Source organism: Drosophila rhopaloa, unplaced genomic scaffold, assembly GCF_018152115.1.
Source record: "Drosophila rhopaloa isolate 14029-0021.01 unplaced genomic scaffold, ASM1815211v1 contig_155, whole genome shotgun sequence".
NCBI lineage: Eukaryota > Metazoa > Arthropoda > Insecta > Diptera > Drosophilidae > Drosophila > Drosophila rhopaloa.
The window spans coordinates 5,130,952-5,147,938 of record NW_025335034.1 but is presented as its reverse complement, the minus strand read 5'-3'; the positions used below and the strand labels follow the sequence as shown (position 1 = coordinate 5,147,938).

Genomic DNA, 16,987 nt, shown 5'->3' with positions numbered 1-16,987 from the left:
GGGCCAGACCCCCGGGAGACCCAATCCCAGACGCATTCGTAGTCCCAGACCTGTCATATCTCTTTTCTTCCAGTTTTATTCAATCAATCACGTTTTGCTTATCGCCCACTCAACACGAGACGAAATCGGAGAAAAGATGAGGCTGGTGCAAATTATGGCAGACAAAGGGCACAGAAATCCATGACCACAGACGTTTAATCCGCATCGTTTCGATTATTATGCAAACGGCAATGAAAACAAACAATTTAAGACATATATTTGGTAAACAATGAGCAGCGGACACAAAAAAATAGTAGAAATAAAACACAAGCAAGTGCGTGCTTTGGAAATGCTGAACAGTTGGGGGAAAAGTGGAAAGTTGGCCGAGCCGTTGTGTGGTTTATGTGCATAATTGTGCGGGGTTTATTTCTTTTTAAATTTACTGCGTAACCCCCGACAAACACCCCGTACCCCCGAAAGTTCGTGCCAAAATGCAGTTTCCATTTACAAACTTCTTGTTTGTTCACTTGATTTGCTTTTGTTTGCCTTGCTTCTTGTCTTGGTTTGTTTGCGTTTGGCACGTTGCTAATAAAGCAACTATACGCCATGCTAAAAAAATCTCGAAAAATTGCATAAAACGAAAAAACTGCGGCAAATAAAATGCTCATATTTGTGCCATTTGTTCGAACGAGTTTTTGTGAAAGTACGGGTATCTAGCGGATAGTTAATACGAATTTACAGCCGCCCCCTGTCCGCGGCGGCCACTTTGTATCACGATTGCACTCGATTCGAGCTGGGATGGGCCACCAAGCCCCGTGGCGCTGCAACACGTTTCTCTGTGGCAATTTCTGTTTCTTTTTTGCCTTTTTTTCTTTATTTTGCCCAGCCCGGCCGTCTCCTTTTGCACTTTATTGACAATTTCTTTTTTGTTTTCGCGAACGTGCGTAGCTATTGTCGTTGATAGGGGAAAACCACACCGCACTCCCGTCCGAAAAACCGGCCACCGGCTGAGCCGCATTCAGGCATTCAGGCGTTGACGGCCTGTAATGAAATGCGAATTTCATTCATGGCGATTGGTTATGAGTTACGTCTCGAGTGGAGTTGGCAAACAACATCCAGGAGAATTAGCAAAGGGGCGGGAAGGACGGGCTCAGGTTGCTGGCAATTAAGAAACAACATCAAACGAGCTTCGACAAAACTGATAAGATAACTAAACTATTTTGCATTTAAAGAGATTTAATTGCAGGCTGATACGAAATATGCATATGGTTACACTTTAATTGTTTTTCTTATTACCAGAATTTAGAACTAATTTTCTTACAAAGAATTTACAAAGGTGTAGCACATGGATTTCAATAGGTATTATATTGTTAACTAAAAATGCGATATTGATCACAGCCTTAATTCTTTTAATTGCTCTTGTCATTAGAACATAAAAAAAAATTAATGGAATAACATACAAATTTGTAAAAAAAATCATCAATAGAAAATGGATTTTAAAAAGGATTTTAAATTTATTTACAATTGCAACTAGAATTCCACATCGCCCCGAAATGGAAAAACATACATTATAAATGATGTTTTCTAAAAATATCAAAACAAACGGAAACAGCAAATAAAAAACAGAAAATCAAAATGCTTTCAATTGCCAGAACACTGAGTCATTCCAAAATTCCAGAATGCGATCTATAGCGGATTTGAGTCATCTAAGCCAGAGGCTTTGTCACTTACCAGATCGGTAAAAGCTTTCGTTACCTAAAACATCTCGAATTACCGATTTACATTCCTAAGACTTCCCAGGCAACTCATATTTATTTTATAACTGAAACCAAACCCCTTTACATTGAATATTGCCGAAAAATAATGTGAAGTAAAGGGCAGATCGAATAACATAAATATTGGTATTTGTTTTTGTACACATTTCCGCTTTGGTTTTTGCGCTACATAAGGAAAGTTGTAGAAATTTCCCAAACTGAGATTTTTAAATTAAGTAAAATACGTTCCGAATTATCCACTAGGTGTTTATGCAAACGAGCGCACAAAAAGCAACAAACCCAAAAACCACTGCTTTAACGCAAAAATTTCACAGCGTCAGCGCCGGCCAAAGCAGCTTTAAAACACCAGCTACAAAAAATATGCCAGACGAGTAATAATTATCCAAAGAAATTATAGCCCCCGAGTGTTGTGTGTGTGCATCGGTGAAATGCGAAACTGAGAAGGTGCACAGAGGTGCTAAAAGTTACGCTGCCAGACAGCGGATTATGAAATATGGAAAGCATGCCCAAAATGGGAGGACTCCCAAGAATCGTTTGTGGTTGTACACGCACATTTCAAGGGTATTCCCTATTTGGAAGTGTTATTTAGATCCCCGCGGATGGGATTTGGATTAAAATTTGTTTCTTTATTATTGGTGGGAGTAGTAAAAAATCTTACTGATCGGATATTAAAAATATAGATATTTATCTTTTTAATCGGATTAATGTTTTTTTTTAATCGTTTAACCATTACGTTCAGAAGTGGAAATTAAAAGATAAGGCATAAGTTTGATTAATATATTAAGGATTTTTAATTTGAAATGTTTAAAATATTTTTGGGATTAAGTTATTTTAAGCTTCAAATTGCATATGTCAAACTTATAGCGATAAACTCGTATATACACTGGAATTAAAAAGTTATTATTTGAAAACCTTCTTATTTTGCGAAGAAAACTTCGAGTTTTGATGGAATAAGAGTGACGTATGTTATTTTGGTTTGTGTATTTATTTCCAATTGGCACAACCATTCAGCCTAGCAAGTTCTAAGCCTATAATTCAATACGAAGAAATACGATTACCCGGTATTGTTTGGTCGGAAAACCCAGCCATTGCGTTCTAACTCACCTTGGCTGCTGCATTTTTGCAGGCCTATCGATCGATCGTTGTATTAGCTAGCCCCAACTTGTTAACCCGTTTGCAGACCGAGGAAAAAGGGAATGCAAGAGGCTCCCTGCGAGCTATGAACCCCCATTGCTGCTGTTGTTGTTTCCGTGCGATGATGTACGATGGTGTAACTTACCCGGGCTGTTTGCAATCCGTACTTGTTGCTGTTGTTGTTGCTGGCCGAGTAGATAATGCTGCTGCAGTTGCGGTTTCAACTGACTGACAGTCGTGGGTTGGGGGCGTTCCAGGTATCGTTATCGTTTCCAGTGCGTTTTCCAGTCAACTTTTGTTTTTTTTTGTTTTACTATGTTTCGGTTTACCTAAGCACTTCACTTGCAAGAAAAAAAGGCATGAATCACTTGCACGTTATTTGATGTTATTTGCTCGGCATTATTTGCTTGTTAATTGGTTTCGTTGTTGCTGAATATCGGTCGCAGTATTATTCTTCTTTTTTTGGTTTGGTTTGGTTTGGTCGTTTAGAAAGTGGGTTAACTGACAGAGCGCGTCTTTAGTTGCGCCTTATGCAAATTGCGGGTATTCGATTCGAGATATATTTCGACTGGTGGCAAATTCCAGCTTGGTTCAACTTTGTATTTCAGCGATACACAGATACACTCCGTTCGCTGCGATTAGCGCTACAACTTGAGATTCCGCTTGAGACGTTTGCACTCCAACTCGATTCGCTCGCGACTGATCGTGCGGCTTCTGCGGACCCCGATCTCGAAAGTGCACCTCCAAGACAAGTTAAGACGCGCTGCGGCTTTGCGAAAGGTGCGCTCAGGTGAGCGAGAGAAACGAGATTTGAGCGCCGGCTGTGGAGCTTTTTAACGGATTTTGCAGGCGCAGGTGAGAGTTCTCTCTCCCAGAATGCCGTCAGAAGAGCAGAGTGGCTGTGATCGAACTTTCAAAAATGACCAGCTTTGTTTGAGGAATAATCTAAGGTGACCGTGAAAATATACCGAAAGTATTCATGTGGAGTGTGGACAATAACCATGGTAGAAAAGTCAATAACAGGTGGCAACACTTAAGGATCAAATAAACTTACCGAAAACTCAAACCATGGATGGAAAATCACATGTAGTTCTGCTACCGCCCGCCTAATGGCGCTTTTGCATGTAATAGTGTTTAAGCTCAGAGTTAGGGGGAGCTTTTTGTTTTATTCAGCATCGATAGATGGCGCTTAAGAAAAGTGGTGCATTTAACATAAAAATGGCAACGCCGGGATGGGGGGGTCTTGAGGAGGGCAACGCTGGCAGTATTTCGGTCGAGAGGCTTGGGAGCGTTTCCTGCGCTTTTCTGGGTGGTCTTACGCCAGGGGGCGTCGTCGGAACCTATAACTACTCAAGAATGTTCCTTTAAAATGTCAAGTGATAATTCCAAAAACTTTTAAGGATATATGCGATTTATAGTGGAAGCGTATGGCGACGGCGAGAGCTTCTCAAAACTTTAAACGCGTTTTTCTCGAAACAGTATTTTTACGACTGGCGTATGAGGTTACTCAAAAACTATTAATCTAATCGGTTCCAAATTTTAATACGTTTTTCTATACATATATAGCTATGGCATGAAATAGGATAAATCAAATCGGTGAAGATCTTCTTTACTTTTCAACTCGATTTCTGGCTGAAAAAAGGCGATTTTCAAAAAAAAATATTCAAAGGGGCGGTATTTTGTTAATTTTTGTGCGAAATTAATAATCATAGTTCATGCCAAAGCCAAACATGTATTCTTCCTAATCCCTTTGGAATTTTTGGTTTCAGATGTTCCAGTGAGCGGAAATCACATGCGCCCCCGAAAAGAAGGGCTTTTGTTTAATAACAAAAAACAAACAGAAAAAATAAAAAAAAAAATGATGTACAATTTTGTTCTGCTTTTTTAAGACCTTAAAATAAATGGATGCAAAGTTACAAGTCTAAAAAATAATATATGTATGTTCATTTACCAGCCTATTGAAAATCGTCAAAATTCGAAATCGAGAATGGTGGGGGTCCCCTTAAGATAAAACATTTTTAAAACAAATACATTTTAATTTAAGCTATTTCATTTTTAAAGCGTTAGGAGTTAAATGAGTTTTAGGTAATGTAGTTATTTAATATTCTAAACTTGTTTTTAACTGATTGGATTAAAAATGGTAGTGGAGTGTCATAGTTGAAAATGAACTTTCACTGAAAAAAAGTGATTTTTTGTATCTATTAAAGCTTATATAAAACATTTTCAAATAATTGAAAAGAAAGAAAATCTTAAAGGATGGCTTCTTATGTACGCAATACTTTTTCTAAACTCAAATTAAAAATAAAAATTTTTGATTTTTTTAATTTAAAGAACTATTTTCGTATACTTTTAATTATTAGCTTTAGCACGTAATCGGACCATTTGGACATTTCGGGATTATGCTGTGGTGCAAATGGCACGAAGATCGCGCTGCCTGATATCTTATATCACTAGAACTATGAATGTAAATTTGATGTGATATATTTATCCAACAGATTTTCAATAAGATTAAAATAAAAATTAAGAAAAAAACAGTTGATTTCTTTCGCGGAGGAGTGTCCTCTTAGCTTTGATAGCCAAATTAAAAAACCACTAAACATTCTTGAGTAAGCAAACAACCTTCATTTGAAATGAATTTAATTTGGGTGATTTACTTCAACGTGGTTTACATTTCGAATCGACAAAAGACCAACGACTGCCTGACGACAGAGTCCTCCTCCCAGTGGCGACTTAGTGGTGTCCCTGGGCCTCGGCCTCCAGCTGCTCCTTGGACTTGTAGCCGACCTGCTCCTCGGGGGTGTGGGGCCAGAAGGTGGGCTTGTTGATGGGGTCGAGCGAGTTCTCGGGGAATGCGTCGCGGTAGTCCTCCATGGTCATCTGTTCGTAGGGCAGCAGCGACTTGAGATGGGCGATCTCCTTCTGGTAGTTCTGAATGCGCTGCTCGGAGGCCTTCTTGTAGGCATCGATCTCGGTCTGGGAAGCCTTCAGCTCGACGTCCACCTGCGGCGAGACCTTGTCCTGGGGATAGGGCACCTTCAGGGCATCGTACTGCTTCTGGAAGCTGTCCACGAGTCCGGCGACGGGGATCACCTGCTTGTACTTGGCCCAGTCGATCTGGGGCGGGCACTCGGGGTTGGCCAAAACCGCGCGGACGTAGATGTCCGACTTGGTCTTGAAGGCGCCGAAGCTGCTCTTCTGATTGGCAGGAACGCGCTCGGCAAGAGCGGACCAGTTAATCGAGGATTTGGCGATGCGGCGGGCGGCCATTCTGCAGCACAAATACTGGAAAACAACAACAAAATCGGATGAGGTTAGGTTGTCGAGGCAAAAATTTGTTATAATTGCAGGAGGGTTTTCTTTGGGTTTCGTTAACTAGTATGCTTAATTTAAGTTTAGTCCATTGGTTCTTTTCTACAGACACTTGGCATAGCACACGGAAAATTATGCCTGCAAAAATTATGTAATTTTTTAACCGCAGCAGTTTGACGAAGTTCCTCTAAGCCGAAAAACCCAACTGTTGGCCTTGCTTGAAGGTTTGCAGATATATCACTTGTTTTCGCTGTTTATCTGCTTTAATTTCCTACTTTTTAATAGCTTTTAGCAAACGTACTTATTTTTTAAAGAAGAAAATAAGAATTTCTGCCCCAGCACCAACACTTACACTTTGAGTACGAGTGTGGCCACAGCTGGGCCAAATACTAATTAATGTTAAAATATGCCAGGGCTGGAAAACTTTCGTTGCCTGTTTTGCTACTATTTATACTCTTCCCACCTTCGGCCCCACTATCAGCTGTTTGGCAAAAACATAACTCGTGTATTAATTTTGTCCAGTTAAAACTGTGTAAATATTGTGATTATCAAATAAAATGCTGCTGAAACAGTTGCCACAGGCGGTACAACAGCTGCGCTGCATTTCCTCGGCCACAACGGCGGTCACTCGGCTGCATCGCTCTGTTTATTGCCGGCTATATCCCACGGTAGTTGTTCAACCCGATGGATCCACGATAAACATACGCTATCATGAGCCGCGGAAGATCATCAAGGTAAAAATGTGTAGCTAAAATATTATTAAATCGGTAATTTAAAAGTTTACTCTTTAGCTTCCCCTGGATCTGAGCACTTTAACCGATGCGGAGCGTAAATCCCGCCTGGAGGCCCGCAAGCCGCGAAAGAAGGTCAAGATTATGGAGGAAGTGGAGGACAACTTCAATGCCAAGAAGTACATGAAGTACATCAAGAAAAAGTAGCATTTAATTGTTAAATAAACTTGTTATATAAGAAGTTAAAATCAAAATTAAAAATTGGACTGAATAACAAGGTTGGAAACATCGATGTCTGCGGAGGCACTAATGCATAATGATAGTTAGCGGGGACTTACTCCACTGTTAGCGAGTTTATTCACCATTTTATGATTTCTAGAGATGGAATAGCTTTGTTTTGTTTGTATTTGGCGGAAAACTCGATGTCTTTTGGATGCTTAAAGAAATTTGTTTTCTTCACCTCTAATAGAGTTCAATCAATAAAAACAAAAATAAAATACAAGGGGGGTTATTTTATTCACTATAAGCGCTAACTCTACAAGCATAAGTAATACATAAAAAAATATTTGTATATATAAAATTACCTTAATTTTTACATTACTTATTTTGCAGATTATATGGCAGTGCAATTTGTTAATATCGCGCTATATCTGGAGTGGAAACTAACAGAATGCACGCACAAAATGCAGTAAAAATAACAGAGTGCGCAAGATCAGTGGAATGTTAACAGTGCGGAAAAAATGGATTCAGATGTTTGATACTCGTTAGAGATGAAATATATTTTTGTTGGGGCCCTGCCAAACATCGATGTCACCGAAACATCGATGTAACTGAAAACATCGACGACTTCGATGCTAGCATCGATGTTTGTCCATCTCTAACAGAAAGAGACGAACAATAAAGTCGGACGTAGCTGCGCGTCGCTCCCGAAAAATATTTAATTTGTGGACGCTCTTTCGCGAGTGCAGACATAAATAAAACCAACATGTCTTTTGCTCCATTCCAGACTGAATAGTCGGTTATAACCAAACCCCAATTACAAGTGAATCGGCTTAAACAAAAGTATCGCCGAGCGTCGGCTGAGAAATGTTGAATGGACAGCGTCGCGTCTAACAAATAAAAAGTACACACAATCAACGAATGCACATAAACAAGACGAGACAGCAAACGCAGAATCGAGTGAAAACCTATTTTAAAACGCCGAGATATATTTATTTTGTTGACGCTTAGGATTTTCGGTGTTCGCATCTGAATGTCTGCGAGTGCGTGTGAGTGCGCGAGTGCGATTGTGTGGGTTGCATACCACGGCGAATAACTGCAATTGCAATAGAGAGAAGACACATACACACATAATTGGATTATGGCCACACGTCAATAAGAACAGAGAGAGAGAAAGAGAGCAGTCGCCAAATCCAAACGGGTAAATAATAGTATTAGCTGGAATCGGTTAAACCCCAGAATTAGTGGATAAGTTATGTCGCACAACTGCTATCGGTGCCTATGAATAGAGATGGGGGCCTGACCTTAGCTTTCGCACACTGTCTGCCAAAAGATTCCACCCACTGATTTCGCTGTAGCTTGAAATCCAGCTTGCAAGGCAATAAACCAAAAACTCACAAAGCAAAAATATAAAATGTGGTTTTAAATTAATATTTAAACGTTCGTATACTGTCTAGTAAAACTTTCCAGCTTAAAATCTACATATCTTGTACGGAACAAAAAAAAACTTACAATAACCTGACTGTAGTTTCAGTTGACATTCAGTTGAGATTGTCACGGACCAAAGCCTTTATTTGAGGTAATCCGTCTATTATTGTCTAATTAATTACTCGTTTTATAAAATTCGTAATCAAAAATAATGTAATTTAATAAATTTGTACGTCATTTCTTTGTCCATTGTTAATGTTTCATGATTATAAAATAAAAAAAGGAATTCACAATGTACAAATATCGTCGGTGCTTGCTTATTCATATCCGTTTGCAACAGCACATAATCTAATTTTAAAAGCAAAGGCTGTTTACTTTTTTCTGAGCTCGACATATGCAAGTACATGGTTGATGGCCTTTTCTTAAGAAATTTCCATATTCATTTTAATCGAACCTGTTGTCACCATTTGATGCACTCAATCTGGCTCATCTCTAACACGTGCGTGTGTGCGAGCGTCTGGAATTTTAAATTCGAAATGGGGAAGGTCTGGAGCGAAGGGGAGCGTAAATATTTTCGTAAGCAGCGGAAATGTAAAAATAACACAAACACATTTGCAAGTTATGATGTAGATGCTTCCGATGTTTGTATTTCCATCTCTCCTGGCTTTCCTGACCGTTTCTCAGTTTCTCCCTTTTTTCCGATTCGGCGGAAAGACAGTTTTCCATGTAAAACTGCGACAGATGTTCCGCTCATTATTACGGATAGAGAGCTAAAGCTGCCAATCCGAATGCATCTTCCACTTGGGTTTCCCACTAAAATGCAGCTGCCCTATTGGGATTTCGCCGGTTTGGTGGTTGTTGCTACCGCTGCATTTTTGTGGTGTTTTTTTTTTTTTTGGTTCGTTGTGGTCCGTGGTGTTTATAAAATTAACAATAAACTCCCCCGTACTTCCGCCCTTGGCAGCCGGCTGTTAATGCTGCCTGAGCTAATTTGTTTTCATTTGTGTGTGCGCTTATGCCCGCATCGAGGGAAAAAATAAATAAAATAAAATAAACCATTTGTGCTCATTCTCCTCACCCTTCTGTTGTTTGGTTTTTGCACCTTCTTCAGCTGCATTCATCAAGTGTTTTGTTTTGTTCGATCTTCTTATAGGACTTGCACTTGAGGCTGAAAATAAAACAGTTTTGTTGTCGGTCTAGTTGGATTTCTTCGATCCTAAAGTTCACTTGCGCCGGGCCATGGTTTATTTTGGGTGGATAGTTTGTGCCGATCGATGGGCGGCACGTGAGTTCCCACCCCTCGAAGCGAAGTGGCTGCCAATTAGTTGAAATGCCTAAATGGCGCAGTAATCGTGGGACATTCAGAAATAGTTTAGAAACGGGCGTTCTGTACCGAATGAAAGTGAAATTTGTTTGCTGGCTAATTAAGCTTATCTTATGCTTTCGGACTTGCATTCCGTTGCCTTTGAATTTATATAGATTTGTGTATTTCTCCCCGCTTTCCATTTCTTTGCTTTGTGAGCATGATTCACTTGTTTTAGGGCCTCAAAAAGTGTACGATGAAGGCCTCACACCTTCGATGGGCTTGGAATTTATTAAAATAACACAAATTTACATAGATTCTTTTTCATAAATAGGTATACACATACAGCGGATGCAGCCAGCACCTCCCCGGTTGAATGAGTTGGTAGTTTTTTTTCAAGTGTGGGTGTATCTTTTAGATAGCCAGCGATACCGGGCGTATATAGGCGTAGAAGAATTTATGAGCGCGACAACGACATGAATTTCATTCAGTCTTTGTTGTTTCTGTGGGCCCAAGAGTGTGCCATGTCCCATTTTCCACTTCTTTTTTTGTTGTTCTTTGATAATTTTGCTCTGGCTCTGCGTCTCATCTCTTTGTTTATAGAAATTTCTTCTTCTTCGGCTGCCTTGGCTTCTTTTCGCCGTCTTCTCATCTTTGTTTTTCTTTCTACACGGTGGTGGGCATGAAGTGGCATTTTTTTGTGCCGCTGACCAACTTTCCTTTTCATTAACGTTTTTTTCGGGGTCTATGGGATCTGCCGCACTTCCTGAACGCATCAGTTCTCGGGGCATTATGCTCCCTACTTGTGTCTGCGGAGCAAATCATTTCCAATTTCATAACCAAGATTTATGCTTCTTTAATGGCTCAGCTGGAATGGAGTGTGTATTGCACACACTTCTCCGGGCACGCGCCTACGTAGGCGAAGACATGATGATGATGACGGTGGCCACGACGACCCTTGGCCCCATAAAAATGCAACTTGATCTCGCCCAGCAACAAAGTCCGCAGCGGTTTATTGACTCGAACCTTGTGGCGGTTAACGGTTTAACATTCGATTTGGAGAATGCCATAAACGCCATCAAAATCTAATAGAGATAAGTGGTGTGCTGAACTTAATTTCTTCGGTTTCGCTAGCAAATAATTTTGAAAAAACAAGCATGGAATGCAAAGAAATATTTAAATAAATCGACTTCAGTTCCAATTAAATTGTAGTTGAGCTTTTTGAACAAAGACAAAATCCTAGGTAATGCGACTTGTATTTTCTATTTTCAAGAAATCTGGTTTGACTATATGAAAGTAATAATCATTTTTAATGTTGGTGATTTCATAGATATTTAGTGTTTGTGGGGCTAACCACATGTTCCACTTCTTCTAAGATTTTTTAATTAAATTCAGTTGCTACCTGTTTTGAGGGCATTTAATCTTCGTGGAACTGCTGACTACAGATTGCAGCATTCCGTTGTGGGGCTCATCGTATATTTTCCATATGTTTGGCAACAACCGCGGATGCGGACTGACCTTTGTTTGGCTGGCATTCCTATTAAAACATAAATATTTTGATGTTTTGCCTTTGGTTTTCCACACGAGATAAATAGTTTGGAACGTGATGTGAAAATTTATGCATTCCCCATTGAAATAGTCGTATAAAAGCGACTGCTTAAGTGTTTTTCTTGACTCGATAGGTTTGCTCACCCAAATCAGTACCCCCTTCTCATCGGCTTCCAAAAATCGTTGCTTGGGGGCCTTGACTTAGTTTGCGAAGCGTGCTAAACTCATTTTTGTGGGCCACGGAATGGATTTCCCTCCTCATCGGTAGCACTCTCTCCCCAGCTTGCTCTTCTCCAAGATATACAAGCTTAATGTTTACTATATTTTACAAAAATATTTAACTTTGCAACTCATTAGGTTTTATGGGAACTTTCACAACTGGCTGTGAAGATAGCACGTATCCATCTCATAGCTAAAACGAGATAATTTGACAAAGACCTGCTTGTAATTGGATAACTGTCGTCGGGGGCGTGGCCGAAACCGATCCTTAGGTAATCGTGGGGCAGGCTGCTATTAAATCGAAGCCACGGCCCCACTTTCCGTTGCAACTCTTCGTTTGTCATGGCACCTAATGAAGTGTAGCACTTTTTCCCTGGCCGCTTCATTTGGCCAAAAGCTTTCGTTGTCGTCGATTGGCGGCGGTTAGCCGCAATTGACCCTAATTATGGCTTGCTGCCGGCTTTAACTTCGACTTTGGCTTCGGCTCGTTGTGTGTGTTTGGACAGATTTCGCAAAGAAGGAAAGACACACAAAAAATACCAAATAGTAAATCTCAATTCGCATAACTTCCCCGTTTGTCGACTGCAAAAATGTGCTTGGTAATTTGAGTTTTTTTTTTGACTTTGGCCAGCGGAAAAGTGAGAGCTGTGTTCACCTCTATCATTATCATTATGTCGAAATTTGGTGTGATTATTTTGTTATAGTTTTAATTGTAAGCTGGTAGTTTTTTGTTATCTGATATGATCGCCTTTTGGCCACTCGCATGATCCTTTACGAGCCAAATTTGTACTGGTAGATTTTATTTTATTTCGCCCGAAAGCTATTTCGCTGTATCTTATCGCCGAATATATATGGGTACCGTGATAAGGAATGGCAAATCAAAAAATTCCAACCTGTTGCTGTTGTTCTCTGATATTTAAGCAGCAAAATATTTGGTTATATCATTTCCAAACTTATCTATAGAGTGGAACCGAGTGTTTTGAGGTGGGGTTTTTCCGATTGTGGAACCCTTTAGCGACCTCCCTCGTGGATTTCATCTCCTTCAACCCATTCAAGAGACGTAGTTTTCAAGCTCGAGGCCAACGTTTCAGTGATCGTGTTTATCTCACTTATTTGCTGATGAACTGAACTCATTTGCCCCCCAAGCCCCCTGAGAGACAACGAAAACAAACGACACTACAAGTCAGCAAAATGATAACCAAATTGCTGCTAAATTACATTGTTTGTTCGGAACAAAAAAAGCAAAAGCAAAAAGAAGTCTGTAGGTTTGTGAAAATGATCGTTCGTGTGTTTTATCGCACTCAAAAAGTCGACGTTATCAAGGGGCAACAAAAACTGCACATATACATAGTAGCACAGTGCTTGTGGCTATTACCGCAGAGCCCGGTTGATAAGCACCACTTTGCCAGTGGAGTCGACTTTGACCCTGAATATTTATATGCAAATTCGAGCAGGGCCGAGTTATTCATTCTTGTTAGTTTGCGATGGTTTTTTTTGCAATGTGCTAATCCGAAATGTCTACAAAAACTTGATTAATAAATAAAACCGTTGAATTCGCCGATTTCTTGGTACACTAATCTGATAAAAAGTTATAATATTCTTAAAAACCATTTTATCAACTTACTTGGAATACAAATCTTTTCTTAATCTGTTTAAATTTACAATTTAAATTATTAGTTATTTTGCTTTTATTAGCCTTTAGGTCCAAGTTGTTATTAATTACCTTTCCTTGATCTCTTCCCTTTTTCCCTTGTAAATATTTCTAGTTCCTGTGTTCTAGAATTTACTGCACACACTTTGTCATTACTTTCTGCGGCGCGTGACAAAAATATATATGGCGAATTCTTTGAAGTATTTTAATTTGCACCCCATAAAAAAAGAATAAACATAAAAATGTTGATCACGCGGCCCGCTTCGTCAATTTTTCGAACAAATATATATCTATCTACAGATGTATTTATTTACATTTCATTAGAGCGATGAGATACTTGAATAATATTAACTTCTAAATCTTGATTCCTTTTTTCAGACTTCCAACTGCGAGCGCTTCCAGTGCAGCTTCCACAACTGCAACGTGCCAAGAATCAATGAACAATCCAAAACATTCCAAACACCGATAATAATCAACCAACTAAGTACACAAGTTTCTAATTCGAAGCAAATAACAGTGATTGATAGTTATTTATCACCATATTTTTTGTTTCAAAATTTTGAAAGTTGTCAAACTCGGACCTATGGATCCGATAAATGTTTCGTGCTTCGTTCTATAAACAAACACCAAAAACATCGTCCGTAGAAAAAATTGTGCCCGTCTACCCGTCGCGTTAACCCGCCAATCATAGTGTTATCATGGGAGATACCATGTTGTAGCTAAGAGCTCCAGCATCAGCCAAACCACACAGATACAACTCGATCTACAGAGTTCCCACCCACAAGCAAGCAAGGCAAGGTCGCCCAACGACAAAAACAAACCAACTTTACATACACATCCGGATACGACAGCAACATACGTCGTAGCTGATAAACATGAGCCTAAATCAGCACAGTGGGCCCGGTCCGCCGTCGGAGATCTACGGTCTAGCAGTGGACCAGGTGGACTCCTCGGTGTCCGCCCCCTCCCACGTCTCCCCCTTTGTCTGGCCCAGCACAGCGGGCATGTGCAGCAACACCACCACGCCAACACCATCTGTAAGTGCAGCGTACAAAGGCACAGATGCCACATCCAATGGAGACGCCACCGCGGAAGCTTCAGTAAAACATCAACCGCTTCACAATGGCGGATGGATCGGGAACGGTCTGCCACCAGCGCCCGTAACAAGGACGATATCATCGGATCGCCTGGTCACCGGCAGCTCGTGTCGGGCGCTGCGCACCGCCGTCTCAGCATTATATTCCGTGGATGACTTCGTCAAGGAGAAAATTGGATCAGGATTTTTCTCGGAGGTTTACAAGGTAAGTGACAGTGGAAATTTACAATTTTGTAACACAAATCAACTTAGCAGTTATAAGTATGTAGGTATAGGGGCTTACAGTTAATTATTAATTTCCAATTTCCAGCTTTAATGGAGAAATTCGGAAATTTTAGAATTCCGGGATAAAAATATAAATTAAAAAGTTTCTGTTCAAAGACTTTTTACAAAAACATGGATATTATGATATTTCTGCTTGATATTTTTTCTCCGTGCAATTATTAGAAGATCATTCACTTTGCCTTGTCATGTCGAGCTATTGAAATTCATCAAGTGTCATTCGGTGAGCTTGTCAAAAGACAGTTGATGCTCCCACAATTGAGCATCATAATTTGATGGCACTTTCATTTTCGCAAGAGTAACACCCGCCAACGGTAACAAAGCCAAACAAATGCGTTTATTTACACAATTTTAATTAAACTTTAAAATTTTTGTAATTACTCAATAGGTATTGTGGCGGTGGCTCGGCTCATCATTCATTATTATCATGCCGCCGCATCCCCCTGCCTGGGCTAAAATTAAACAAAATTGCAAAACAATGGCCCAGACCAGACCAGACCTGACTCAAATCCAAGCCCATTGCCACTGCAGCTTAGCTGGGAGCTATAAAATTCCGAGCCGAGAGCTCATGAAAAACGCATTCGAACTGCAGTGAAACCGTGTGTAAAAATTAATAGCGTTTAGTTTCAGCCCCGGCCCATCACTTAAAAGTGTAAGCGGCTTTGCGCGGGGTATTTTGGGCATTTCGCTTACAGCTCGGAACGGTTGTTGGCCCCAAAATTAATAAGTTGCAACAGATGTGGTGCATATGATGCGATGCATACGATGGGAGGGCCCAAACCACGACCGGCACAAAGACTTTGACATTATGGCTTTCCAATTACGTAGGAATTAGTGACGGTCAGATGATTATGAAATCAACGGTGACATTGGGACTGAAGTACACGACATCTAGATAGATAAGTGCTCAAATCAAAGGGAAATGGAAATTGAAATCAATGTGACACCCAGCTCTTCTGAATGAATTGACAACTCTTTCTCGAGTTGAATTGAACTTTCTCATCTATTTTTCAGATACGTCTGAATGGATGAACGAAAACGGTTTCACTTTCATTTTCATTTTTAAGTGATATTTACACATTTTTTTACATGTATGTTTATTGTGTTTCACGGGCATTATTCGGTTATTTGTTGCCATTATTTTCCCCAGCTTTCCCATCACCAACAAAGGCAGTCACTGCCCCACGCTACCCTTACTTGCAATTATATTTCAGTTGTCTAATGAAGGCGCACAAAGTGCTGCGGTTAAATGGAAATCTGCTCCATTCATTGGAGCTACACAGCAACCACAAGGATCCTTTGCTCTTCTATCTATTCATGTGCGCATATTCTAATGTTGCAAATTGCATGCGAGTTGCGCGTATCTCATGGATACTTGTGGCGGTGAATGACCGACCTGTGGGTCTGTTTCTCTACCTTTCCGGGGACTACCTGCTGATTTGCATAACTGCTCACCATTCACCATTCGCCGGTTCCTATTCACTATTTACTTTCTTCGCCCCTCGATGAAGAATAAATTGCTGCCGTGCATCCCGAAGATAAACTCCAGACCAACAACGGCCTGTTTATTTGCGTGTGAAGTGCGTTCGATTTAATTCCATTCGGATCCATTCGATGCGATTGCATTTCCGCATTGTAATGCGCCAGCTGCCAGACAATTAATGGCTACAGCAGCCGCAGCAGAACTTCACTTCGCCCCTTTCTATCGATAAAAAAATAATTGAAAGCCAGCCCTCGATCATTCGGTTAGAGTTAATTGAATTGCCAATAAATTCAAATCAATATCTGCCTAATGACACCACCAATTTGTGGGTTCAGCGGCGTCAAGTGCACGCATGGATTTTCATTTCGTCTGCCACGCTTTTGGCCCCAATTTCCCCCAAGATATTTCGAAATGAAGAATCTCTTCGAGATTTATTTTTGGCCCTGGGGCGGGGCTGCTGCTCACTTTAATTGCGTGTCAAGGCAGCCGCGAGAAAGATATCAAACGGAGCAGCAACGTTCCCACTTTGATTAAAACTCTTTCACAATTTCCCATATATTTCCATCTATTGCGTGCAGTAGACGGATGCCAACTGTAAATGATGCGGTTCAGCTGCAAGATATAAAAGTTTGCGGATTTCAACCTCACACAGATGGGGTTAATCAGGCGGGAAAGCGTATAACTGGAGAAATTAAAATCCAAAGGAAGTTAACAGATTTTAACCTCTGCATCCCTGTTGTTAATTAGACAAGAACAGTTTTCATTTCGTTTCGGCTGAAGTGTTAAAAGTGTATATCAAATTCACAACATAATTCACTTAAATCACATCG

General features: G+C 40.3%; 4 protein-coding genes across 7 annotated transcripts in view; 2 read left to right on the top strand and 2 right to left on the bottom strand.

Moving 5' to 3' along the window:
• The window catches only part of LOC108041413 (serine-rich adhesin for platelets), a 40,707-nt gene extending 36,929 nt beyond the window's left edge, over positions 1–3,778 (bottom strand). Inside the window, exon 1 of the mRNA XM_044456902.1 lies at positions 3,034–3,778. The gene's annotated coding sequence lies outside the window, so the exon portion shown is untranslated. The remainder of the gene's footprint in view (positions 1–3,033) is intronic.
• Positions 3,779–5,508: 1,730 nt separating this feature from the next.
• On the bottom strand, positions 5,509–6,625 carry LOC108041153 (ATP synthase subunit d, mitochondrial). Of its 2 annotated transcripts, none has more exons than XM_017118971.2 (2): positions 6,550–6,625; positions 5,509–6,170 (listed from the first exon to the last, which is right to left on the bottom strand). In XM_017118971.2, exon 2 carries the CDS (start codon positions 6,153–6,155, stop codon positions 5,619–5,621), a length of 537 nt encoding a protein of 178 aa, XP_016974460.2. In that variant the 5' UTR covers positions 6,156–6,170; positions 6,550–6,625; the 3' UTR covers positions 5,509–5,618. The 2 variants fall into 2 exon arrangements, with proteins under 2 accessions (XP_016974460.2, XP_016974459.2); XM_017118970.2 differs by having other exon boundaries at positions 6,499–6,577.
• A 39-nt stretch (positions 6,626–6,664) lies between these two features.
• LOC108041154 (39S ribosomal protein L55, mitochondrial) lies at positions 6,665–7,206 on the top strand. The gene is made up of 2 exons (XM_017118972.2): positions 6,665–6,931; positions 6,989–7,206. The coding sequence occupies exons 1-2, from the start codon at positions 6,755–6,757 to the stop codon at positions 7,133–7,135; spliced, it is 324 nt and encodes a 107-aa protein (XP_016974461.1). The 5' UTR covers positions 6,665–6,754; the 3' UTR covers positions 7,136–7,206.
• Positions 7,207–7,818: 612 nt separating this feature from the next.
• The window catches only part of LOC108048765 (serine/threonine-protein kinase nak1), a 48,067-nt gene continuing 38,898 nt past the window's right edge, over positions 7,819–16,987 (top strand). For 2 of the 3 annotated variants that reach the window (XM_044457216.1, XM_044457218.1), the window contains exons 1-2: positions 7,819–8,348; positions 13,675–14,597. In XM_044457216.1, the coding sequence (XP_044313151.1) occupies positions 14,172–14,597 (426 nt within the window). In that variant the 5' untranslated portion in view covers positions 7,819–8,348; positions 13,675–14,171. Of the gene's footprint in view, positions 8,349–13,674; positions 14,598–16,987 lie in introns of those variants that run through there. The other variant, XM_044457217.1, reaches the window with a different exon arrangement.